General features: G+C 48.9%; 1 protein-coding gene across 1 annotated transcript in view; it reads right to left on the bottom strand.

The window, feature by feature from the left end:
• Window positions 1-26103, bottom strand: part of GEMIN5 (gem nuclear organelle associated protein 5) — an 86300-nt gene that overhangs the window by 54189 nt on the left and 6008 nt on the right. The window contains exons 2-13 of the mRNA XM_073567886.1: window positions 20102-20257; window positions 18693-18847; window positions 6406-6587; window positions 6028-6179; window positions 4681-4800; window positions 2951-3083; window positions 2516-2678; window positions 2056-2268; window positions 1877-1962; window positions 1232-1314; window positions 954-1090; window positions 536-609 (exon numbers count right to left, since the gene is read on the bottom strand). Of these exons, the coding sequence (XP_073423987.1) occupies window positions 536-609; window positions 954-1090; window positions 1232-1314; window positions 1877-1962; window positions 2056-2268; window positions 2516-2678; window positions 2951-3083; window positions 4681-4800; window positions 6028-6179; window positions 6406-6587; window positions 18693-18847; window positions 20102-20257 (1654 nt within the window). The remainder of the gene's footprint in view (window positions 1-535; window positions 610-953; window positions 1091-1231; window positions 1315-1876; window positions 1963-2055; window positions 2269-2515; window positions 2679-2950; window positions 3084-4680; window positions 4801-6027; window positions 6180-6405; window positions 6588-18692; window positions 18848-20101; window positions 20258-26103) is intronic.

Here is a 26103-nt window from a genome sequence, read left to right as displayed (position 1 = left end):
AAAGTAAAGGGGCCGAATAATATTGCATGCCCCACTTTTCAGTTTTTGAATTTCCACAAAAATTTAAAATAACCAATAAATTTCGCTCAACTTCACAATCGTGTCCCACTTGTTGAATCTTCACCAAAAAATTACATTTGGTATCTTTATGTTTGAAGCATGATATGTGGGAAAAGGTTGAAAAGTTCCAGGGGGCCCAATACTTTTGCAAGACATTATATATATATATATATATATATATATATATATATATATATTTTTTTTTTCTGTGTGTACAAACGCAAAAAACAATGACAGAATTGTATTTTTATTTCACAGCACTTATAATATTTTTCAAAACTCGTCCTCCAAAAAAAAATAAAAAAATAAACAAGTCCTCGTATGGCTATGAAGACGGAAAAATTAAAAAAAAAAAAAAAAAATTGTGGGGGAGGAGAAATTAAAATTGGCCGTGGTGGAGAAAAGTTTAAAGCCACATCTCCACGGCCACCAATGGCTTTGCTACGGTAGATCTTAATTATGGGAGATTACGTACCCATCTTCATTACCAATAGCTAAATGTTGGCAGTCTGGTTTCCAACTTAATTCCGTATGTGGCGGTAACTTGTGCTGAAAAATTCAGAAAAAGTAAATTAGTACACAATGTGGCCCAAACCCCTGTAACCTGGCTGTCTAGCCTAGAGTAATCAGCATGTTTCGCCCTGGATGACCAGCTTAATGGGGACATGTCAAATGATTCATATTGACCCATGTGCCGGCAGGCTCCATTATCGCAAATACATACGTTACAATATATGCTGTAAATCAGGGGCTAGGGTCGAGGCGACCAGGATGACTAGTCCCCGCTGGCTCCGCATGATTAACAGGTCTCTCTTTATGCATTTTTAGAGTCCGCACGCACAGAAAGTGTCCCGATATTGTTAGTACAAACCCATGCAGAAAGACAAACTTACTTTAATGTCATTTGTGTCTCGGATGAGTTTGTTAATATCTTGGGCCTCCATAGTTAATTTCCAAGGGTTGTGCTGGAAAATAATCCCCTCTCCACCACAACTATACAGGGTGAATGGAGGCCGGTCCCCTTCAGCACCTGGTGGAAAAACACACACAAACACAAAAAAGTAGAGTTTATTTCTGTAGTTTGTGCTATTCACAGGTAGAAATTTCAAAAAACTGACCCCAGTGCTGCCTTATTTATTCACAGGTAGAAAACAGACAAACTATATCTTACCGAACGAAAACGGGGGCAACGGAGGACCCCAGGACATGGAATACACAGTCTTCTTATGGTAAGTACTGGAAATCTGAGGGGGTCTTCAAAAAGGCAAGAAAAAGCATGAAATGGACATAAAAAAAAAACAACTTTATTTTTCCTATTTAAAAGGTAAGGTTTGAAGAGCAAAGTGCTTGTAAAAAACTAAAAATCCTCTCCTTGCTCAAAATTAGAGGTATTTTTAATTCTATGCTTTACAGCCCATTTTCAAGGTTACCGGCCACCTCCATAGTCTATCACAGGTGGCTGGTCTCCTAGGCGAAGAGCGTAGAGCTTTTAAGTGCTAGATCCAACCAGCTTTAGTGCCCATGTGCTCTTCCAAGGCAGCACGGCCTCATATAGCAGCAACTAAAAGAGCAAATTGGGTCAGCGGCGCCCGCCATAATGCCTCTGGTCAGCGATCGGCAGTGCACCATCCCTTCCAGCAAGAAGGAAGCCGACAGAGGAGCGAGCGCTGAGCTCTTGGAAGAAAAAAAAACCAAAAAAAAAAAAAAACAAGAGGATGAAACATACCCTTTGATATGTCAAGGAAAGACTTAGGTATTGCTTTCTGATATCTGCCAGGAAAAGAAAATACTCGGATGTCAACGTTATAGGTCTTACTTGGTGGAAAAGACATCATAAATCCCAACTTTTCCATCGTCCGTCCCAAAGGCTAAAGTGGCTTCTTTAGTTGGATGCCAGGAGAGCTGCGGAGAGCAAAGGGTCAAGTGAGAAAATCCCATATAGGCAAATGAATACAATCCTATTTAGTCCTCAAGAGACTCTCCACCAATTTTTACCGCAGTCACTTTAGATCTGATCCCTTGCCACAGCGTCTTCACATCGTACGTATTAACGACAGACAGGGAGTTCCAGACACGAATCATACCGTCTCCCACTCCGACCGCCAGACATCCCGAGGCCACTGGGGAGAACGCCAGGCTGTACACAAAGCCTCCGAGCGAGCTCAACGACCAACAGCAAGACAGGGAGCCCAAGTCCCAACATTTCACCTATGCGGAGAAGACGGCCCGAGTGCACGGTAGTAAGTAACAGTAAAGAAACTCTATAGCGGTATTATAGCCAAAAACTCATTAAAAAGGAGACGATTAAGTCACGTCTACTAATCGTGTGCCCGACTGACAGGTATTGTGGTCATTAGAAAAGGATTAGTGGCACCATTTCGGAATGTAAGATGCAATGTCATAGGCGCCACTTCAAATGAGTGGCGCCTTTTAACATCACATGAACAATACTCACATCCCGATCCATAGATGTCGACAGAAGCAGCTCCTTCCCCTCCTCTGTGACTAGAGAGCAAAGGTTGAACACAATTCGGGAATGGTTTTGCCCTTCCGAGGAGCCCAGGAGGCTCCATTTCTGCTTTCCACTCCTAGTTAAATCCCACAGAAGCAGCTCGCCCCTGCGGAGACAACGGACGACATTGTTACACAGGACACAAAATACATATACCCCCTTACGTATACTGAATTCCACCGGATTAGCTGAATGAGAGAGATGACTGCAGCTCAACTGTTGGCACCGAAGTGGCACAACTTTGCCCAATGTGAGCAGTATGTACATTTCTTTCGACAGAGGTTTATCAATGGGGAACGCTAAAAAGCAAGTTATTGCGAGCTCTGAGATGCAGCTTCTGGGGTACTATTACATGGTTGTGTTGAACTCATCACTAACCCAAAGCAGCTGGATACTATTTGGGTCGGATGCCCAAGAGGCCAGTGGACGGTCAACCATAAGCGTTCCTTCACCGTAGGATCCATACCTCCTCCTCGCCTCTTCAGGTATGGCAACTTCAGAGTTGTAACGCCTTAGGGGGAAAAGAAAATTATAAATTTGTAGTATATAAAAATCTAAAAATGTATGAAGTAACGCTGCGGCCATCAATCACATCTTTCTGTAAGCAATCCAGAATAGAGTAGGGTGTCCCAATCTAATAAAGTGATGACATATCTCAAGATCAGAAAAATATGAGACCCCTGCAAATCTGAGCATGAAATTAAAGGGGTCAGCTGTAGTTCGCTGCAAAAATGGATGGTAGAGGAGTGCCGATAAGGAGGTATATTGTAAAGGGGTCACAGTGCTAAATCGACGCTGCAGCACCTTCATTCCCAGCATCCGTCGTGTCCTAGAAAGGAGATCGCCATCGATCATAAGGTGATGGCTTATCACAAGAACCCTACTGATTATGAGAATTAAATTAATGGAGTCATCTACAGTTCCCTGCACAATTGGGTGGTCTAGGAGTGTTGGTAAGGAGGTATGATGAATTGTGAGGGGGCAACAATGCTGATCAACGTGGCCACCCCTTCATTGGTGAAAAGGGCAGTCTGATCATCACTAATCAGAAAGAAAAGGCAAATCCTAGCGATATATCATCACTTCATGAGATGGGAATACCCATTTTAAAAAGGGATGAGCTACAATAAAAGTGGCCGTAGACAGCCAACATCCACCAAAAGGGGTTGTTCAGAACTTTTTTACCTCTATGGGGCTAAGCCCTTATCGGCAGATAGTACTACCTGGCAATGCTGCCCTGCAATGATCTCTCCCAGTCCAGACCGCTCCTGACAGCAGTTGTCCCTCTTTCTGTGACGTCACATCTACAGAGCAGTTCCTTCTATTCTGGTGGAGCAATTCCCCTGCTTCCTGTGACACAATATCGACAGAGCAGTTCCTTTTCTTCTGGTGGATCGATTCCCCTGCTTCCTGTGATGCAATATCGACAGAGCAGTTCCTTTTCTTCTGGTGGATCGATTCTCCTGCTTGCTGTTACTCAATATCGACAGAGAAGTTCCTTCTCTTCTGGTGGAATGATTCTACTGCTTCGTATGACGCGATATTGACAGAGCAGTTCATTCTCTTCTAGTGAATTGATTCTCCTGCTTCTTGTGACGCGATATCAACAGAGCAGCTCCTTCTCTTCTGGTGGAATGATTCTCCTGCTTCCTGTGACATGATATCAACAGAGCAGTTCGTTCTGAAGAGAAGTAACTGCTCTATTGATATCACATCATAGGAAGCAGGAGAATCGCTCCACCAGAAGAGAAGGAGCAGCTATGTCGATATGACGTCACAGGAAGCAGGAGAATCGCTGCATCGGGAGATCGTCACAGGGTAGAACAGGCAACCTTCCAATAAGGGCCTAGCCCTAGGGGAAAAAAATGTCAGCAGAGCGTCCATACAGGACTTCAGATGCCCCTTTTAGCCATGGAGGTTATATAAAAGACAATATTAATAATATGTCATTTTAATAAAATTATTCAAAATTGTCCACACTGATGGGGGATATAAAACTGCAATATGAAGATGTGAAACTCCAAAGAACTTCGCCATCAATATTAAGATGGTGAAGCACCGGATGTACTCAACCAGCATGATAAGAAGTAAACCTGCGGGTCTCCTACCTTTGCCTGTGGAGGAACTCCAGATCCGGATGGTCTGATCTTTGCTGCCTGAGGCCAGGTAGCAGCCCTTATTCTCAGACTCCGGCAGGAGATCGCCATTGGTTGCATTCGGTTCTTCGCCTGATGAAAAGCAACATAAAATCCATATCAAAACCAGCACGGAGAGAAGCGGCGCCACAGAGGTGAAGAGCGGCGTGTTTTCTGGATTATTAAAGCACTCGTATATATCGTCCATTCTTTTTTAGCATTTCTAACAAAGAGACTAACAGATTTAAAAGGACTGCTGGACCGCTGGCCTGAAATATTCATATACGGCCGTGCAGGTAAAAATTCCCTTGTTCTGCCTTATATTAACATTCATGGAGTACAATTCAAGTCTTAGATCATACGATCCGGCTGACGGAGTGCTGGAAGGGTCAAAAAAGTGTGTGTGTGTGTGTGTGTGTGTGTGGGGGGGGGGGGGTAGAGAAGAAACAACAGGGGTCACTTAAGTTGGATATAGACTTTAGACTAAAATGGGAGGATCATTTTATCTGTGGAGGTCTGACCCCAGATTCTGCTGAATAAAGGGGCCAGCAAGCACCACAAAGAATCTAAGCTGCAATACCAGGCCTAGCCTAATTGCCAGAGTGGCGCTGTTATGGATAAAGTGTGGACCCTTTTTTTCAAATGAAAGACAAGTGAAGCCTAAATAAGACAAACTGACTTGCAGATGAAGGCTGAGCTCCAACATGACTGATCCTTCTTCCTTTCCCTCGATCTGACATTCAGGGTGCAAAACCTGTAATGCCCCCACAAATCAGATATTTTGCCAGTCTTGATTAAACCAGTACGATCAGTCGACATGAACTTAACGTGTTCATCCAGCTGAAGACACTTTGGGGGGCTGAAATCCATCAACTCCGGGAGAATTGAATAATTACATTTCTATAACAATTAAAAGGGGTTTCCCGGGCATTAGGATAGGTCATCAATATCGCAAGGATCAAAAACCCCTATAGTTCTCATTAACTGCAGTAACCATAAATCACACACACCCTGTATTGTATCTATAAACTATAAAAGGAAAGAATGTGTGTCTCCAATATGGCCGCCCCCAGAGAAAACTTAATAAAAACAAAATTAATTAAACTAAAGCATAAAAATGGATAAAAACAAAACAAGAAACACACAACACATGCATTATTTCTCTTCTAATGACGTAAATAAAATTAATAAAAAGGAGATTGAATCAATAAAAAATCCCCTTTAAATCCTGCTGCACTGTGCTTCCATAGCACCCTGTGTACAGTAGAAGTGCTATGAATACCTGGACTGGGCATTTCGCAGGTGAGGTCATTTACGTACCTTGCGATTCCTCCTGCTTCTGATACAGGTCTTCCTCTCGGGGATGTGGGCACCATGCCAGGCAATGAATCTCATCATCGTGTCCCCGCAATCGGTGGGTGACGTCTCCTCTACGGCTGATGTCTATGATGACAATCATGCCGTCCTTGTACCTGGGGAAGGTGGGCAATTTTATGATAATTATGTGAGTCAGTATAGTAACTTGTAAAGACATCACAGACTCTCTGAGAGCATGTGCTACTCAGGTTAACCACCCTAGTAGGAGATATGGGCATCTTAGAGGATGCTGATTGGGACGGATCCACCTCTATGAGCCAGGAAGAGTAGGCCAAAGTCGCTGCGTAGCCCAAGCCTTCAAGATTTTTCTGAGCTGCTCACCCTATTGCCACTAGATCTTCTTGGTGCGGTGCACAGGACAAGCAGAAAATAGTCCTTGGTTCTGGAAAAAACTGCTGCCCATCATTACGGTTACACCAAAAGCAAACCACTATGCCCTTCTCGTCTCCGGTTACCAGCAAGTCCTTCACCAGTGGAGACCAGTGGAGAGAAGAGATCGTGTTCTGTAAGAAAGCAGACACAAAAGTGTTACACCTTTTCCAGAGTCCTGGGATTATAGATATATGCAGGTGCACTGATGACGGCTTATCTGCCCAGAAAACAAAAAGGATCGGGCCTTTGAAATGGGAGACCCCCATACACATCAGAAGGGGTGCCGACCCCATCTTAATAAGTGGATTTGGCAGTCTTTAGGCAAATGGGGTCTATAGATGACTCCTTTACATGCTGAGATGGTAAACCAAGTAGTGCAGCACCCAAAATATATCTATAACATCCGGTACCAGAGCCCCCGGTCTATAGTATCCACCCTCCCCACCCTGGTATATAACATCCGGCCCATATAAACCGATGTGAGGAGGATGGATATTATATATCTGGTCCATGTGCCCCCGGTGTGTAACATCATACCCCTTGCCCCCAGTGTATAATGCCCACCCTCCTCACCCCGGTGTATAACATCTGGCCCCTTGCCTTCCCGGTGTATAACCTCGGCCCGCTGCCATGCAGTCTGCCTTTACCAACGTGGTGGAATGGCTGATGGCAGAACTCACTGAGTCACCACTACTGGACTCTGGAGGAGAGTAAATATGTTCAGTGCAGCGACGGATCACACTTCTCTATCTGGCGTCTGACGGACGAGTCTCAGTTTAGTGAATGCCAGGAGAACGTTATCCGCCTGATTACATTGTGCCTGCTGAAAAGTTTGATGGCGAAGGCATAATGCTCTGGGCTTGTTTTCGGTGATCGGCACTTTAATTCCAGTGAAGGGAAATCTTAATATTTCAGAACAAGACATTGTGGACAATTGTAGCTTTCACAATGTAGGAACAGTTTTGGGAAAACCCTTTTTCTGTCCCCATGACTATGTCTCAGTTCCATAAAGACATGGTCGGGGGAGTTTGGTGGAAGAATATGACCGGTCACTAATTGTTTTGCAACCTTAACTCCATCCAACACCTTTGGGATGACCTAGAGCGAAGATTGTGAGCGCGGCCTCTCCCCCAACATCAGGATCTGTCCTCACAAATGCTCTTCTGAATGAAAACGCAAAAATTCCCACAGACCCCTCCAAAATCTTAAAATGGAAAAAAAAAAAAAAAACCTTCCCGGAAGATTGCAAGCCATTACAGGTGAAAAGGGAACTACTCCATAATAAAAGGGAACCTGTCACCCCCCAGGGCGTTTTTAAGTAAAAGAACCACCTTCAGCAGCACTAAGCCTGCATTCTGTGAAGGTGGTTCTTCTTTTTCTGACCCCCTAGTAGCGCTGAAATATAGGGATTTTTGTGTACTCACCGTAAAATCCTTTTCTCCGAGCCATTCACTGGGGGACACAGAGACCGTTGGTGTTATGCTGCTTGCCACTAGGAGGACACTAAGTAAACCAGAAAAAAAGTTAACTCCTCCCCTGCAGTATACACCCTCTCGCTGGATGAGACTTCTCCAGTTCAGTGAAAAAAGCAGTAGGAGCTTAAACAGTCAACAATAACGATAACTATGTCACAACCTAAGAATGCTACAATGAGCCAGTTGGCTAAACAGGGTGGGTGCTGTGTCCCCCAATGAATGGCTTGGAGTACACAAAAATCCCTATTTCTCCTACGCCTCACTGGTGGACACAGAGACCGTGGGACGCCCTAAAGCAGTCCCTGGGTGGGGAGCATACATCTGCTAATACCCCATGTACCACGGAGTCAATGCTGAGGTACTGCAGATTGCAGGATGCGTCTGCCAAGAGCTGTATCCGCAGAGGCCTGAGAATGAATTTGGTAATGTTTGGTAAAAGTATGCAGACTGGACCAAGTCGCAGCCTTGCAGACCTGTTCTGCCGAGGCCTGGTGCCGAATGGCCCAAGAGGCGCCCACTGACCGGGTAGAGTGCGCCTTAATCCCTGCTGGGACCGGCGCGTTCCTGACCCGGTAGAATTCCTGAATTGCCAAGTGAATCCACCTGGCTAGCATTGCTTTCGAAGCGGCCAGACCCTTCCTATGCCCTCAGGAAGTATGAACAGGACATCTGACTTGCGGAAGGGAGCCGTCCGCGAGATGTACCATCTCAGAGCCCTAACCACATCCAGGGTGTGGAGGGCCTTTTCAATGCAATGGACTGGCGCCGTACAAAAGGAAAGCAAAACGATTTCCTCATTGAGATGGAAAGAGGAGACGACCTTGGGCAGGAAGGACAGGGACGTCCTGAGAACTGCCTTGTCCTGATGAAAATTCAAGAACGGAGAACGGCAGGACAGGGCCGCCAATTCCGGAACTCGTCTAATTGACGTAATTGCCACAAGAAAGACCACCTTCCAGGAGAGGACGGTCAGTGACACGTCCTGCAGCGGTTCGAAAGGAGCCTCTTGTAAGGCCCCGAGAACCAGATTAAGGTCCCATGACTCCAATGGCCTTCTATATGGAGGCGCTACATGGGAGACTCCCTGAATGAACGTCTTGACCTGAAGTTTGGTGGCAATTTTGCGTTGGAAAAGCACTGACAAGGCTGAAATTTCGCCCTTGAGCGAGCTAAGCGCAAGTCCTGACTTTAATCCGGATTGAAGGAATCCCAATATGGTCGGAATGGAGAACACCAGAGGGGATCGACCCTGAACCTTGCACCACGAAAAGGAGGCTTTCCAGGTGCGGTGATAGATGCGCATGGACGCAGGTTTCCTAGCACTAATCATGGTGGAAAGCACGTCGTAAGAGAACCTAGCCTGTGCTAAAATCCAGGATTCAACAGCCATGCCGTCAAAGACAGGGCCCCGGAGTTCTGGTGGTAAATCGGGCCCTGTGAGAGTAGATCCATGCGATCTGGAAGTAGTCAGGGGACGTCGGCGACTAGTTGTATTAGTTCTGCATACCCTGCTCAGCGTGGCCAATCTGGCGCAACTAGGATCACTGGTACCGCTTTGATCTTCTTGATGACCCTCGGAAGCAAGGGAAGATGGGGGAAGATGTACAGGAGCCGGAACCGGTGCCATGGCAGAACTAGAGCGTCCGCTCCGATGGCACATGGATCAGGCAGTGAACCGAGGAACCTTGCTGTTTAGTCTTGAGGCCATGAGATTCACATCCGGAGTCCCCCAAAGACGGCAAATCTGCTGAAAGACTTCAAGGATGAAGAGACCACTCTCCCGAGGCAATGCCTTGGAGACTGAGAAAATCTGCCGCCCAATTTTCTACGCCTGGGATATGTATTGCTGAGATGGGCGAATGGTTGGTTTCGGCCCAATGGAGGATGTGACTCACTTCGTACATGGCCTTCCTGCTCCGGGTACCTCCCTGGCGGTTCATATACGCTACAGCCGTGGTGTTGTCGGATTGGATCCTGATGGGGTGACCCGTGAGGAGATGGTGGAAACTCCATAGAGCTAATCTGATTGTTCGTATCTCCAAAATGTTGATGGGGAGACGCGACTCTCGGGTTGACCAACGACCCTCTGCTGTGTGGTGACGAAAGACCGCACCCCAGCTGAGAAGGCTTGCGTCGGTGGTCACTATCAACCACCTTACCGGGAGAAAAGACCTCCCTTGATTCAGGGAGGACCTCATTGTCCACCACCTGAGGGTTTGCTTGACCCGCAGGGACAGAAGGATCCGACGGTCCAGGGAGTGCGGGTTCTTGTCCCAAACTAACAGCAACGTATTTTGTAAGGGACAGAGATAGAACTGTGCAAATGGAACTGCTTCCATCACAGCCACCATCTTTCCGAGAACTCTCATGCTGAAACGAATGGAGTGAGAAACTGGTCGGGAAAGAGTCCGCGCTGCCTGTTGTAAGGCTTGGGTCTTTTCTGGAGGGAGAATGACCAACCCGTGGGAAGTTTCCAAGATCATTCCTAAAAAGGAAATCGGCTGAGCTGGTGTTGGGGAAGACTTTTCGAAGTTTATTTTCCACCCCAGGCCAGAAAGTGTATCTATTGTTATATCCACGGATTTCTCGCAGGCTGGAAGGGATGAACCCTTGATGAGCAGGTCGTCTAGATACGGAAACACCACTACTCCCCGAGAGTGCAGAATGGCCATGACAGCCGCCATGACCTTGGTAAAGACCCTGGGGGCGGTGGCGAGTCCGAAGGGCGAGGCAATGAACTGGAAGTGTTCCTCGTGAATTGCAAAACGAAGGAACTGCTGGTGAGACGGGCAGATCGGAATGTGAAGGTAAGCGTCCTTGATATCGATGGATGCTAGGAACTCTCCTTTTTCCATGGAAGCGACAACTGATCGGAGAGATTCCATTCGGAATCGCTGTACCTTGACAAACTGATTTAACAGTTTGTGATCCAGAATGGGTCGCATCGTCCCATCCTTTTTTGGGACCACAAAAAGGTTGGAATAAAATCCTGTGAACCTTTCGTGATGAGGGACTGGAATGATGACTCCGTCCCTTAGCAGAGCCTGAACAGCCCGAAGGAAGGCTCTTGTCTTTCCCTTGGGGGGGAGAGGAAAGGAAAAAGCGAGTTGGAGGGGGGGATAGAAAAACTCTATCTTGTATCCGGAGGACACCAGCTCCCTGACCCACTTGTCCATGCGAGCCAGGCGTGGCTGAAGGAAAGTAGGCGACCGCCTATTCTGTCGGTGTCCGCCGGATACCGCAACAAGTCATAGGGTGTATCTATGAGATCTGGCTCCCCTAGATCCAGAAGCCCTAGGCCTGGGTTTCCAAGAGCGGTTAGGTCTGCATCCGCCCGCCAGTCGCGGAGTCATAGGGTTCTTCTAAGGCCTCTTTCACACTTCAGTTTTTTGCATCAGTTATAATCCGCCAAAAAGGCGGACAAGCGGATCCGTTCTCAACTGATGTGAACGGATGGCACAGGATCCGTTTTCAGACGGATCCTGAAAATGAAGAAATTTAAAGGAATCGCTGGCGAGAGAGAGCGAGAGAGAGAGAGAGAGAGAGAGAGAGAGAGAGAGAGAGAGAGAGATTTTTTTTTTTTTCCGGCACCCAGTAAGAAATTCGGGTTAAATCAGTGTTTGCAGGATCCGCCAGAGAAAAAAACGTTACAAGCTCCGTTTTGAAATTTTTGAGGATGGTGACGGACAGCAACTTTTGGCGGATCCTCACAAAAAACGGATGCAACGGACAGCAATCCGTCACAATCCGCCATTAATGCAAGTCAATGGGAAAAAAACGGATCCTCAAAAAAAATTTGAGGATCCGTTTTTTTTCAAAACCTGGCGGATTGTGACTGATTGTAAAAAACGGAAGTGTGAAAGAGGCCTAATGGAGACCGCATTAGCGGCAGTTTGAGCAGCGCAATTGGCGGCATCAAAAGAGGTGTCCACTACAAAGTCCGCTGCGTGAATTATCTGCCTGGTGACCGTGGTTGCCTCCGGAGAAAGATTGGTGCCCTGGAAGGAAGTAACCAAGACTTCTGCCCAAGCGGCCATTGCCTTAGTGACCCAAATTGCCGCGAAAGATGGAAAAAGCACTGCTCCTGAAGCTTCAAAAACTGAACGGGCAAGGTAGTCAATCTGACGATCGGAGGGGTTTCTGATTGAGGAACCCTCAGAAACGGATAAGAGCGTTTTCTAAGCAAGACGCGATACAGGAGGGTCCACCGGAGGGGACTGTAAATAATCCTTCATTAGGTCTGGATCTAAAGGGTATTTAGCCTGAGTAGACTTTTGCCCTGTGAACCACTTATGCGGACGATCCCTATGTTTTCCTTAAAGTCCGGATGGCTGATAAGAAAAACAAGCATGTGTGCAGGTTATTTAAGTGAGATAGGATGTGCTGGAGTGGAACATTATCCTCATCCAACTTCAGAATCCTGTTGACTGATTCTATAAGAGAATCAAGCGACTTTTGATCAGTTGGGGGATTCTGAGGGGCTGACGTGTCAGATTCGAATTCAGAGTCGTGCTCACTGAGAACCTCAGGAGAGGGAGAGTGAGAGACAGGAGTCGCAGATGCTGAGGCGCGACCGAGACTAGGGGACGCGTCATGGGTCCGCTACCTAGAGACCCGACCATCCCTTGAACGAGTACAGCCCCTGCTGGTGGACAGTTCCCGGCCGACACCAGAGCCTTCCTCGGGGGGTAAGGAAGCTTTCTGGCTTAGAGTCCTCCCGGAGGGAGAATATAGCCTGGGTCAGAGACTCCACCGACCGTGACAGAGACGCAGCCCACTCAGGGACTAAACGCAGGAGGCCCGTCAGCAGCGGCGGCGAGGGGCGATTGAGTGCAGGCCAGGTCGCAGTCCATGCATAACGGATTAGTCTGTGCACTGGGTAAGGCAGCCTTGCAAGTGGTACACACGGTAAAAAACGCAGTGTGCTTTTTAGCAGCCCATTTAGCCTCCTTAGATTGAGACATAGCGCTCCTGAAAGGGTTAACGACAGAATCTGTCTGCAGCTGCAGGGAATGTGCCGGGAAGGGGTTAAGCTTTAATCTGAGGGCAGATGCAGCTTACCCGGTCCTGTACTGTGTCCCCTGGGAGGAATAGCGGTGGCCCTGCGATGTCACCCGGTATCCGGCAGAATGCTCGCCTCACAGCTCGTGTCCAGAGCAGGCAGAAGTAAAAAGACATGGCCCCCGAGATTAGAATTGCGTGTCTCGTAAGGAATGAGAGGCGCCAAGACGAGGGGGCGGCGCTAATAGCGCAGGCGGCACTATTCAAATTGCAGCCTAGTAGGCCAGAAAAGCGAGGGGCTACATTTTTGGGTCTACCCGCGTTAGAGCCGAGGGGGGGCCGCGATGGGGGGCGTCAGCGCTTCTCCCGGGGGACAGGACCCGACCCCATACCTCAACTCCAGTGCTCAGCGCTGTCCAGGCCATCCATGCAGGCTCTCATCCTCCTGGGCTGATGTAGCAGAGCTGGAGGAGTTCAGGGGCATGCTCAATCGATCCTCCCTATGGTAGGGGGCAGGGGCTGGCACTTTTCAGCCTGGGGGGCAATCACAAGGCAGTGGCCCTCCAGTTGCAGTGCTTTTGCCCTGCTTATCTCTGGCCGCTGCATTAAAGAAGCAGAGATAACAGGCTTTCAAAACAGGGTGGTACATAGATATGGGAACAGAACGGAGCCAGCTGCATATATATGGAAGCAGAACCAAGTTTGCTGCCTACATAGATACTGTAACAGAAGCAAGCTGACTACATAGACATGAGACCGGAACCAAGCTTAAGGAAACTAACTGGATGGAGCTTACTACAAAGAAATGGGAGCCAAACCAAGCTTACTACAGAGAAATGGGAGCCGAACCAAGCTTACTACAGAGAAATGGGAGCCGAACCGAGCTTACTACAAAGAAATGGGAGCCGAACCGAGCTTACTACAAAGAAATGGGAGCCGAACCAAGCTTACTACAGAGAAATGGGAGCCGAACCAAGCTTACTACAGAGAAATGGGAGCCGAACCAAGCTTACTAAAGAGATATGGGAGCCGAACCGAGCTTACTAAAGAGATATGGGAGCCGAACCAAGCTTACTACAGAGATATGGGAGCAGAACAGAGCTTACTACAGAGATATGGGAGCAGAACAGAGCTTACTACATAAATATAGGAGTAAAATGGAGCTTACTATAGAGCTATGGGAGCAGAACTGAGCTTACTACAGAGATATGGGAGCAGATCGGAGCTTACTATAGAGCTATGGGAGCAGAACTGAGCTTACTACAGAGATATTGGAGCAGAACAGAGCTTACTAGAGATATGGGAGCAGAACTGAGCTTACTACAGAGATATGGGAGCAGAACTGAGCTTACTACAGAGATATGGGAGCAGAACTGAGCTTACTACAGAGATATGGGAGCAGAACTGAGCTTACTACAGAAGTATAGGAGAAGAGCGGAGCTTACTACAGAGATATGGGAACAGAACGGAGCTTACTATAGAGATATGGGAGCAGAACGGAGCTTGCTACAGAGATATAGAAGCAGAACAGAGCTTACTACAGAGATATGGGGGGAGAACCGAGCCCTAAGAAAAAAATAATGGAACCTGAGTGCCCACAAAGCTCTGAATATACAGAATGATGGCCCTACATACCACTAAACAAAATATGATGGTCCCTAAAGCCCTTATACATAGTAAAATGGCTACATACCGCCTATATAAAATAAGATGTTCTCATTGCCCTTAAATTTAGTATGAAATCCCCACTGCCCCATGTATATACAGTTGAAACGAGAAGTTTATATCCACTATATACGTACTGTATAAAAATACAAATCTGCATGTTTTTCTCTATCTGACATGAAATCAGAATAAACCTTTCCCGTTTTAGGTCAGATGTGCCTTTTTATATAGTGTATGGAAACTTCTAGTTTCAATAGTATAGTATGATGGCCCCACTGCCATGTATATATAGTATAAAGGTCCCCACTGCACCAAATAAATAGTTTGACGGCCCCCGTGTATATAGTAGGATGGTCCCAGTTCCCCCATATATATAGTATGATGACCCCAGTTCCCTCATACATAAGGTATGATGGTCCGGTCCCACAGCCCCATATATATATATTTATTTTATGGAGGCACCAGTTCTCCCCAAATATACAGTAAGATATCCCCAGCTCACCCCATATATATGATGACCCCAGTTCCTATATATATGGTAGAATAGCTCCAGTTCCCCCATGTATATAATAAGGTGGCCCTAGTTCTCCCATATACTGTATATAGGATGGCCCCAGCCCCATATATACAGTATGGTGGTCCCAGTTCCACCCCATATACATAGGATGGCCCCAGCCCCCATATACAGTATGATGACCCCTCAGCCCGTTCATATACACAGTAGGATGGCCGCAGTTTCCCCCACCATATATACAGTAGGATGGCCGCAGATCCCCCCCACATATACAGTAGGATGGCCGCAGATCCCCCCCACATATACAGTAGGATGGCCGCAGATCCCCCCCACATATACAGTAGGATGGCCGCAGATCCCCCCCACATATACAGTAGGATGGCCGCAGATACCCCCCATATATACAGTAGGATGGCCGCAGTTACCCCCCATATATACAGTAGGATGGCCGCAGTTACCCCCCATATATACAGTAGGATGGCCGCAGTTCCCCCCCCATATATACAGTAGGATGGCCGCAGTTGCCCACCATATATACAGTAGGATGGCCGCAGTTGCCCACCATATATACAGTAGGATGGCCGCAGTTGCCCACCATATATACAGTAGGATGGCCGCAGTTGCCCACCATATATACAGTAGGATGGCCGCAGTTGCCCACCATATATACAGTAGGATGGCCGCAGTTGCCCACCATATATACAGTAGGATGGCCGCAGTTGCCCACCATATATACAGTAGGATGGCCGCAGTTGCCCACCATATATACAGTAGGATGGCCGCAGTTGCCCACCATATATACAGTAGGATGGCCGCAGTTGCCCACCATATATACAGTAGGATGGCCGCAGTTGCCCACCATATATACAGTAGGATGGCCGCAGTTGCCCACCATATATACAGTAGGATGGCCGCAGTTGCCCACCATATATACAGTAGGATGGCCGCAGTTGCCCACCATATATACAGTAGGATGGCCGCAGTTGCCCACCATATATACAGTAGGATGGCCGCAGTTGCCCACCATATATACAGTAGGATGGCCGCAGTTGCCCACCATATATACAGTAGGATGGCCGCAGTTGCCCACCATATATACAGTAGGATGGCCGCAGTTGCCCACCATATATACAGTAGGATGGCCGCAGTTGCCCACCATATATACAGTAGGATGGCCGCAGTTCCCCACCATATATACAGTAGGACGGCCGCAGTTGCCCACCATATATACAGTAGGACGGCCGCAGTTGCCCACCGTATATACAGTAGGACGGCCGCAGATGCCCACCATATATACAGTAGGACGGCCGCAGTTGCCCCCCATATATACAGTAGGACGGCCGCAGTTGCCCCCCATATATACAGTAGGACGGCCGCAGTTGCCCCCCATATATACAGTAGGACGGCCGCAGTTGCCCCCCATATATACAGTAGGACGGCCGCAGTTGCCCACCGTATATACAGTAGGACGGCCGCAGTTGCCCACCGTATATACAGTAGGACGGCCGCAGTTGCCCACCATATATACAGTAGGACGGCCGCAGTTGCCCCCCATATATACAGTAGGACGGCCGCAGTTGCCCCCCATATATACAGTAGGACGGCCGCAGTTGCCCCCCATATATACAGTAGGACGGCCGCAGTTGCCCCCCATATATACAGTAGGACGGCCGCAGTTTCCCCCCATATATGCAGTAGGAGTTCCCCCCCCATATATGCAGTAGGATGGCTGCAGTTTCCCCCCATATATACTGTAGGATGGCCGCAGTTTCCCCCCATACATACAGTATAATGGCTGCAGTTTTCCCCCATATTTATAGTATGGTGGCCACAGTTTCCCCCATATATATATATATATATATATATATATATATATATATATATATATATATATATATATATATATATATATATATATATATATATATATATATATATATAGTATGATGGCCCCAGCCCCCATATATACAGTATGATAGCCCCACAGCCCATTCATATAAAAATAAAGTTTATACTCACATCCTGATTCCCGGCACCGCGGCCTCCGTGTCCTCTTCTGGCCTGTAGAGCGGCGCGAGAAAATGACATCATCGCGCCGCATGCGTGCACAGCACAGTCTGTCTCATAAGCTTAAAGCCGCAGACCGCGGCTGAGACAGACTGTGATGTGCGCGGCCGTGTGTCTGCTGCCGGTCGCATCACATCACAGCACAGCAGACACGGCCGCACGCAGTACACTGTGCAGGGCCATCAGGCGGCCGGCCCTGCACAGCTGCTGGGGAAGCGGCCCGGGGGGCATTTGCCTCCCTGCCACGCGGCCCAGCCCGCCCCTGGTAGGGGGATGGAGAGCTATGGGGCTGATTCAGGGCCTTTGGAAGCGCTGTCCAGGCTTCTCCATTTTGTGCGCCTGCCCTCATATCCGTGGATTACCGGAAACTGGTCGTAAGGATCATCGCCATTGTTGCCAGAGGAATCAGCCCCAAACGTCGCAGGAAAGTGTACGGGGAGGTATACTCCGCGTGCTTGCCTGTAGTTGGTTCGGGGGAGAGAGGGCCGTAGAAAGGAATCATTGCCCCCTTCACTCCGTTAATTAAAAAATAAAAATTTACAGAAAATTCAAAAATAAAATAAAAACGGTGGGGTCTGAAGCCAGACCCAAGTGCCTCCTACAGACACTAAGCAAGAACTGGAGAAGTCTCATCCAGCAAGAGGGTCTATACTGCAGGGGAGGAGTTAACTTTTTTTCTGGTTTACTTAGTGTCCTCCTAGTGGAAAGCAGCATAACACCCACGGTCTCTGTGTCCCCCAATGAGGCGTAGGAGAAATCGACTTTTATAAATAGCTCCTCATACCTGTAATGTGTCCCACAGGTATGTTGTGTCCCCCTGTATCAGCCGCCTACCATCCGTCCATCATGCCTGTCCTGCGTCTCGGCGCTGCCCACCATCCGTCCATCATGATGCCCCTGTGCGTCGATGCCTCCTCCTGTTTTGAATGCAGGCGCCTGCGCTGTGACAAGAGTTTTCGGGCATGCGCAGTGCGCGCAGCCCGAGAACCGACATCAGGCTATTGCTCCTGCGCATTGTGGAGGTCCCAGATCCCGCCCTGCAGTGTGTTATGATGTATTCACACTGCGGGGCTGGGGCCTCAGCAACACATAGGCGCAATAGCCTGATGTCGGTTCTCGTGCAGCGCGCATTGCGCATGCCCGAGAACTCTTGTCACAGGGGAGGCGCCGGCATTCAAAACAGGAGGAGGCAGCGACGCACAGGGCATCATAATGGACGGATGGTGGGCTGCGCCCAGACACACGGCAGAGGCATGATTGACGGCGGGGGAGGCGGCTGACAAAGGGGGACACACCATACCTATGCAGGTTTGAGGAGCTATTTATAAAAGTCAGAAGTCAGAACACAGCCTTAGTGCTGCGGAAGGTGGCTCTTTAACTGAAAAACGCCCTGGGGGGGGGGGGTGACAGGTTCCCTTTAATGCCTATGGACGTAGAATGGGAGGTCATAAAAGCTCTCCCAGGTGGAATATGGAGGGGTCACTTACTTACACGGACAAACGATCAGTTCTTACCCGGTGGAGCTTGTGTTCCGTTACTAAACTCTTCGTCTGGGTGTCCCATACTTTCACGGATCCGTCATCAGAGCTGCTGGCACAAAGGTGAGACTGACCAGAGTATTGAGAGAAGGCAAAGCCGGACACCCTCTCTGTATGTCCAACCAACTCCCCTGGAAAAGAATACAAAACCTTAAATGTATGCATTACTTAGAAACCCCCACCTGCACAAATGGGGACCTCTCTGCAATAGGAGGCCAATTTTTGTGGTTCAGCTCAAAAAGTGCAAAAAGATTAAAAGGTGCAGATTACTTCATCAGGCTGTCATTCAAGTCTGCCATATAATAATACCAGGTCTGATGCCACATATATACGGGATAAAGTGCCGGTGTGTAATGTTGGGAAGGGGAGGTGAAGTGATGGGAGTCAATCCTATCCTGGCCCTATATAAACATAAAGAAGTTCCTACTAAAATCAAGATCACCTTCAAAAGATCTGAACGAAAAAATGTGTCTCTTCTTTAAAATTCTGGATCATTTTTCTCATAACTTTACATTTATTTGGTCCCTCTGTTAGTCCTCCTCATAGAATATTAGAGTTGGCAGGAACCTCCAGGGTCATCGTGTCCAACCCCCTGCTCAACGCAGGATTCACTAAACCATTCTGGTAGCTTTTCTCTGAACTTGCTCCAGTTTTTCAATGTCTTTTTCAAAATGTGGTGCCCAGAACTGGACACCGTATTCCAGATGACGCCTGACCAAGGAGGAGTAGATGAGGATAATTACATCACGTGATCTAGACTCTATGCTTCTCTTCCTAGAACTATGTTTGCCTTTTTTGCTGCTGCATCACAGTTGACTCATGGTCAGTCCGTGATCTATTAGTATAGCCAAGTCATGTGTGAAAAACACATGCTGTTGCTTAGTTCTATTCCTCCCATTCCGTAGATGCAAATTTTGTTTTTCTTGTCCAGATGTAGAATCTTGCATTTCTCCCTGTTAAATACCATTCTATTAGTCGCTGTCCATTGTTCAAGCTTACCTAGATCCTTCTAAATCCTTTCTCTGTCTTCTCTAGTGTTAGCTATCCCTCCTAGCTCTCAGCTGAGGACACATCTCTCTGACATTCAGTACTGTTTGGACACCATCAGACTTTGTAAGGGCACAACCCAGCTGGTAACATCCAATTATCAATGTATTCATCATTTTCCAGGAGGAACAACAAAGAAATGGCACAACAGTTTTAAAAAAAAGTATCAAAATTTTGTACATCTAAGTATTTACTCAAACAGACATGACAGGAGAGGACTTCTTTAATAATAAAATAATATTTTTGAATTACTAGTTAGGCAATTCCTCGTTGCATTTTCATTGGTTCACCAAAGCTGAACATCAATTCTAGCTCCACAGTGCTGTACAGAAAGTTACCATAAAATCCCGGCTCCTGGGGGCTGATGCGCAGCAGGTAGACCGAATTCCGAGCAGCGAAGCCAAAAAGTCCCCCGGATGCGTCACTGGAACGGCTGCAGTACCAGTTGGGGGATGCGCTGAGCATCCGGTCCGGATCCCCCATCCTCGTGTCACCTAAGGGGTCAAAACATGAATTTTAAAGACGTAACGGAAGAGCCAACATCCGGTGCATTTGGAGACGGACACACTCAGTGACATGGTCCCCAAATCATTGGTCATGTTGTAAACCTTTTAATACTTTTTTTCTGCAAACCTATATTTTCATAGCTTTTAGAAAAAGGATGTGTGACTGCCGGTGACTGATTTACAGTACAAAAGAGAGGTAGCGAATTACACCACATACAGCCAGACACATATTCCTCCACCTACCCAAGGATGCCAGGAACAGTGAATACGTCCCTCCTGAGCCATGATCATGCTCTGCTACATTCATATCCGAGGCTATACGCACGCATACCTCATATATACAAACATTTAGTGTGACCGCCCTTTGCCTTCATCACCTTTTCTAGGTACTTGTGCACAGTTTGTTTGGAATAACCTCCCTGTGAAATTCCTTTAAAAACAGTGTGTTACCAGTACTGTATGTGGGGTTTTTCCTCCGGACTGTCCTTGCACGCAGTGTTCACTATTGAACGCTGCGGAACACACAACACTGAATTATGTTTTGAAGCTGGACAGCGCCAGGATGTTCTTTGTGGGCAAAGTTAGCACAATCTGAACTCTGCTCCCGCTGCTGTGAAGCGTGCAGAAATCACGGATTATGTAGAAAAATAGGTATTAGACCTACCGGTAATGATGTTTCCAGGAGTCCATCCTGACAGCACCATGGAGGACGTCCTCCTCCTCCTTACAGGGACAGGAAGCACACGAGAGGTTAAAGGTCACGTCCCACCTCCTCTCCCTCAGTGATTTAACAAGTACCGCAAGGTGGATGATGCTAGTAACAGTTTAATGAAACAATCATATTACAGCATATGACATATCAAAATACAACATAGCATAACATAACAGGGAGGGAAGTACCCGTGCTGTCAGGATGGACTCCTGGAAACATCATTACCGGTAGGTCTAATACCTATTTTCCAGGACGTCCACCTGACAGCACCATGGAGAGTACCAAAGCACCTCCTCAGGGTGGGATTACCGCCTGGAGACCTTTTCTTCCGAATGCGGTCTGCTGACCAGCCAACACGTCAAGCTTGTAGTGCTTGCAGAATGTATTCAGATTGGCCCAGGTTGCTGCTCTACAGATTTGGTCAACCGAGGCCCCCGCCCGTTCGGCCCATGAGGCTGATACCGCCCTCGTAGAGTGGGCTTTTATGGACCCTGGCGGGCTAACGCCTTCGGCTTGGTAGGCGTCAGAGATTACTGAGGTAATCCAGCGCGCGATAGACGCCTTAGAGGCCTTCTTCCCCTTATTTTTACCCCCAAAAAGGATGAACAAGTTTGGGTCAATGCGCCAGCTATTGGTGGCTTCTAGATAGTCTAGCACCGCGCGCCTCACATCCAGCGAGTGAAGACGCTGTTCTTTTTTATTACGGGGATTGTCGCAGAACGATGGTAACACTACCTCCTGGTTTAGATTCTTTGAGGAGACTACCTTCGGGGTAAATGCCGGGTCTAACCTTAGGATTATACTATCCCCTCTTATCTGTAGATATGGGTCCTTAGTGGACAGGGCCTGGATCTCCCCTATCCTTTTGGCCGTGGTAATGGCTACTAGGAAGGCCGTTCTACGGGTGAGGGCAGTGATGGTTATTTTCTCCCCTAGAGCATAGTGGTCTGTACAGAGGGACCTGAGTACCAGACCCAGATCCCACGGCGGGGTGAGCTGCCTAATCGTGGGACGCAGGCGCTGCGTGGCCTTTATAAATCTTATTACCCAGGGATGAGCAGCTAGCTGGTAATCGAAGAAGGCGCTTAAGGCTGAAACCTGGACTTTTAGCGTGCTAGGCTTAAGGCCTTTATTAAAACCTGCCTGCAAAAAACTTAGTATGCTAGGGAGGTCAGGGGTGCCTGCCACGAGATCGGACCTGCCACACTCCAGACAGAATCTTTTCCATATCTTCCTATAGATTGCGGATGTCACCGGTTTCCTACTGGCCAGTAGGGTGGATATGACCTGGTCCGACAATCCCTTTGTCTTCAGGATGTCCCTCTCAGGATCCAGGCCGATAGATGAAGTCTTGCTGGGTTTGGATGGTAGATCGGGCCCTGGTGGATGATGTCCTTCCACAGGGGTAGCTCGACCGGATTTCCGACTGCCATGGCTCCTAGAAGGGGAAACTAGCTTCTCTTCGGCCAGTATGGAGCGATCAACATCACTCGTGCGTGGTCCTCGCGTATTTTCCTGAGCACTGCCGGTATAAGGGCCAGTGGCGGGAATGCGTAGGAGAGGGATTCTCCCCAGGTCTGACTCAGGGCATCCACGCCTTCTGGGTGGTCCGTCGGATTCAGGGAATAGAATCTGGGGACCTTCGAATTCTTTCGGCTTGCAAAGAGATCTATACTGGGGGTCCCCCAACGCTGACAAAGATGGTTGAAGATCTCTTCGTTCAGTTCCCATTCTGTCGGGCGAATCCGTTGTCTGCTCAAGTAGTCTGCTACTTCGTTCTGGGAACCCTCTAGGTGTACTGCGGTCACTGATCGGACTGTTCTTTCTGCCCAAGCGAATATTTTTCCTGCTAGGTCCTGTAGTGGTTGATGTCTGGGCCATCCCTGGTGCTTCAGGAATGCCACTGTCGTCATATTGTCGGATAGTATACGGACATGACGATTCTCTAGTATCGACTGGTTCCGCCGTAGCGCTTCCCAGACCGCGTAGAGTTCTCTGAAATTGGAGGATCTGGTCTTGATGTCTACTGGCCATCTCCCCTGGAAGATTTTCCCTTCTATGTGGGCTCCCCAACCCCACACACTGGCGTCCGTGGTGACTACCACGTATGGAGAGGCTGTCCAAAATACGCCCACCTGAAGGTTTCTGGACCGTGTCCACCACTGAAGGGACTCTCTTACTCGTTCTGGCAGCCTTAGGGGTCTGTCTAGCGACGCCTGACTTCTGTCCCACGTCGCAAGGATCTCTTTCTGCAGTGATCTTGAGTGGAATTGGGCCCATCGGACGCACTGGATGCAGGCCGTCATGAGGCCCAGGACCTCCATTGCCTCTCTTATGGAGCACTGACGTCTCAACAGGTCTCTGGTTTTGGTCTGAATAGTCCTCTGCTTCTGTTCGGGTAGCCAGGATATTCTGTCGGTTGAGTCTAGGAGGACCCCGAGAAATATTTTCCTGTTTTCTGGCCTGATGTTCGACTTCTCCCAATTGATCACCCATCCAAGGAACTCCATTACCGTAGTTGCTCGGTTTCTGTCGCGAACGAGCGCTTCCCTGGATCTTGCCACTAGTAGGAAGTCGTCTAAATAGGGTATGATCACGATACCCTGATCTCTCAGGTAGGCCACTACTTCTCCCACCAGCTTTGTAAAGATTCTGGGAGCTGAGGCCAACCCGAATGGAAGACACTGGAATTGGAAGTGGCAGGTCCGGGTTGGTAAACTGACCGCAAACCTTAGCAGTCTCTGGGATGAGGGATGGATAGGGACCTGGTAGTAGGCCTTCTTTAGGTCTAGGGTGCACATGACGGCGTCCCGATCTATCAGGAGGGTTGCGGATCAGACCAATTCCATCCGGAATCTCTTGTACTTGACCCAGGCATTTAGTGGTTTCAGGTTTATGATGGTACGGGCCTCGCCAGATGGTTTTGTGATCGAGAACAGGGACGAATAGTACCCTTTCCCTCTTTCTGACGGGGGAACTGGTACTATGACCTTTGATTTTACCATGTCCTGTAGATCCGTCCACATTGCGGAGTCCTCCAGGACGACAGTGGGGGTAATATATCTTTCGGGGGGAGGTGAATAAAGCTCTATATTGTAGCCCTCCGCGATGGTTCTGAGGACCCACTGATTGTGGGTGACTCGGGACCAGTTTGCTGCGAAGTGGCGAAGTCTCCCCCCAATACCTATGGCGTAATTGCCTCCTCGATCTAGAGGTTGATGTGAATGGAGGACCTCTGTCCCTCCCGGTCTGGCTGAAGGAGCCCTTATAGGAGCCTCTACTGGACCTTGCCCGACCCCTGAACTCGGTCTGCCTCCTAGAAAAGGAGCCTCTCCGAAAGGACTGGGGTTGTCTGGGTTTTTCCTCCGGGAATCCCTTCTTTTTATCGGACACCAGCTCTAGAATGTTATCTAGGGCTGGCCCGAATACCCTCAGGCCCGAGAAGGGGATGGCGCATAGCTTAGTTTTTGAAGCGTTGTCCCCCGACCAGGATTTGAGCCAGACTGCTCTTCGGGCCGCGTTGGAGAGGGAGCTGTTTCTGGCTGCAAATCTTACCGATTCGGCCGACGTATCTGATAGGAACGCCGTAGCCGATTTCATGAGCGGAAGGGATGCTAGGATGTCTGATCTAGGGGTCTTGTTGGTTAGGTGTTCTTCCAACTGCCCCATCCACAAAAACATAGACCTAGCCACCGAGGTGGCTGCTATGTTGGCCCTAATAAGAGCCGCCGACGTCTCCCATGCTCTTTTTAATAAGACGTCTAACTTTCTATCCAACGGGTCTCGAAGACCTGATGAGTCCTCGAATGGGATAGCCGTCTTTTTGGTAACTTTAGCGACTGGGACATCTATTTTAGGAATTTCTTCCCATGCCCGGGTTTCCTCAGGATCAAAAGGCAGTCTGCTTCTAAAGTCTCGGGAGAGTGTCAGTCGACGCTCTGCCTCCTTCCACTCCTCCTGGACCATCGTTTTGATGTGTTCACTTACAGGGAACACTACCTGTCTACGGGCCACCAGTCCTCCGAACATTAAGTCCTGCCTGGACTGTGGTTTAGGGACCTCCTCTATCTGCATAGTATTTCTGACTGCTTGGACCAACTCGTCCGTGTCCTCCAGTCTGAATAGGTATTTCCTGCTCTGATCTTGTCTATCCCCCCGGATCTCGCCTTCTTCTTCCTGATCCGAATCCCGGAATTCGGACTCCTCACTAGGGCTTTCTTCCGACTCTGGGTCCGCTTCCCACCTTGGACGTTTGCGACTCGGCCCTGGGCTGGGGGACTGACGCCGTGCGAGGCTGGATGTAGAGGCCCGAACTTCCTCCCTTATCAGCGATCTCATTTCGGCTAGGAGGGATGGCTGTTCCTCGCCTACGACCCTTGAGGTACAGGATCCGCATAGGGTCTTGTTATATGTGTCTGGCAGCTTTACCCTGCATACTGGGCATCTGACCGATTTGGAGGTGGCCTTTGCCGGGTCCTTCGCCCCCGAGGGGGATTCTGTCGGGGCTCCCTTCTCCTAATAATACAGAAGGGGCACCTACTCAGATCTGGGTTGGGGTAATGGGTGGGAGAGGGTGGTCTGCGTTATGCGCACTTACCCCTCCGCCTGCTGGAGCGACCCCTTCCATCCTGGCGCGGTCCGCAGGGCGCTATGGACCTCCGAAACGTGCTCCCTGGATCTCCAGAAGCGCGCTCTGTGCCTTAGGAGCGCGCGCTGTGGACCCCGGAGGCGAGCGCTGTGTGGCTTCAGTGGCGAGCGCTGTGGCTTCCGTAGCGAGCGCTGTCTGGCTTCTGTAGCGAGCGCTGTCTGGCCTCAGCAGCGAGCGCTATGTGGCTTCAGAAGCGCGCGCTGGGATTCAAAGGCCGGTGTCTGACGTCACCGGATGTGACGCGCGGCCTCTCGCGCTAGGCCGCCTCCTCCACTTCCTGCTCTGCGCGTGACTATGGCGGCCTCCTCCGGCCAGCCGCCGTGGGGAGCCAACCCCCATCCATATGCGGCGGACTGCCACTCCGGCCTCTTCGCCTGCTATGGCGGACTGCGGAGGCCTCATTCCTGCCTCCCAGCGCCGGCTGCGCCAGTCGTCCGTCGGTGCCCGCCCGGCCAGCCGCCTGCGGGGAGCCGA

This window comes from Dendrobates tinctorius, unplaced genomic scaffold (assembly GCF_039654945.1).
Source record: "Dendrobates tinctorius isolate UK_male_01 unplaced genomic scaffold, ASM3965494v1 ptg000020l, whole genome shotgun sequence".
Lineage (NCBI taxonomy): Eukaryota > Metazoa > Chordata > Amphibia > Anura > Dendrobatidae > Dendrobates > Dendrobates tinctorius.
This window is presented reverse-complemented; position numbering and strand designations above follow the sequence as displayed.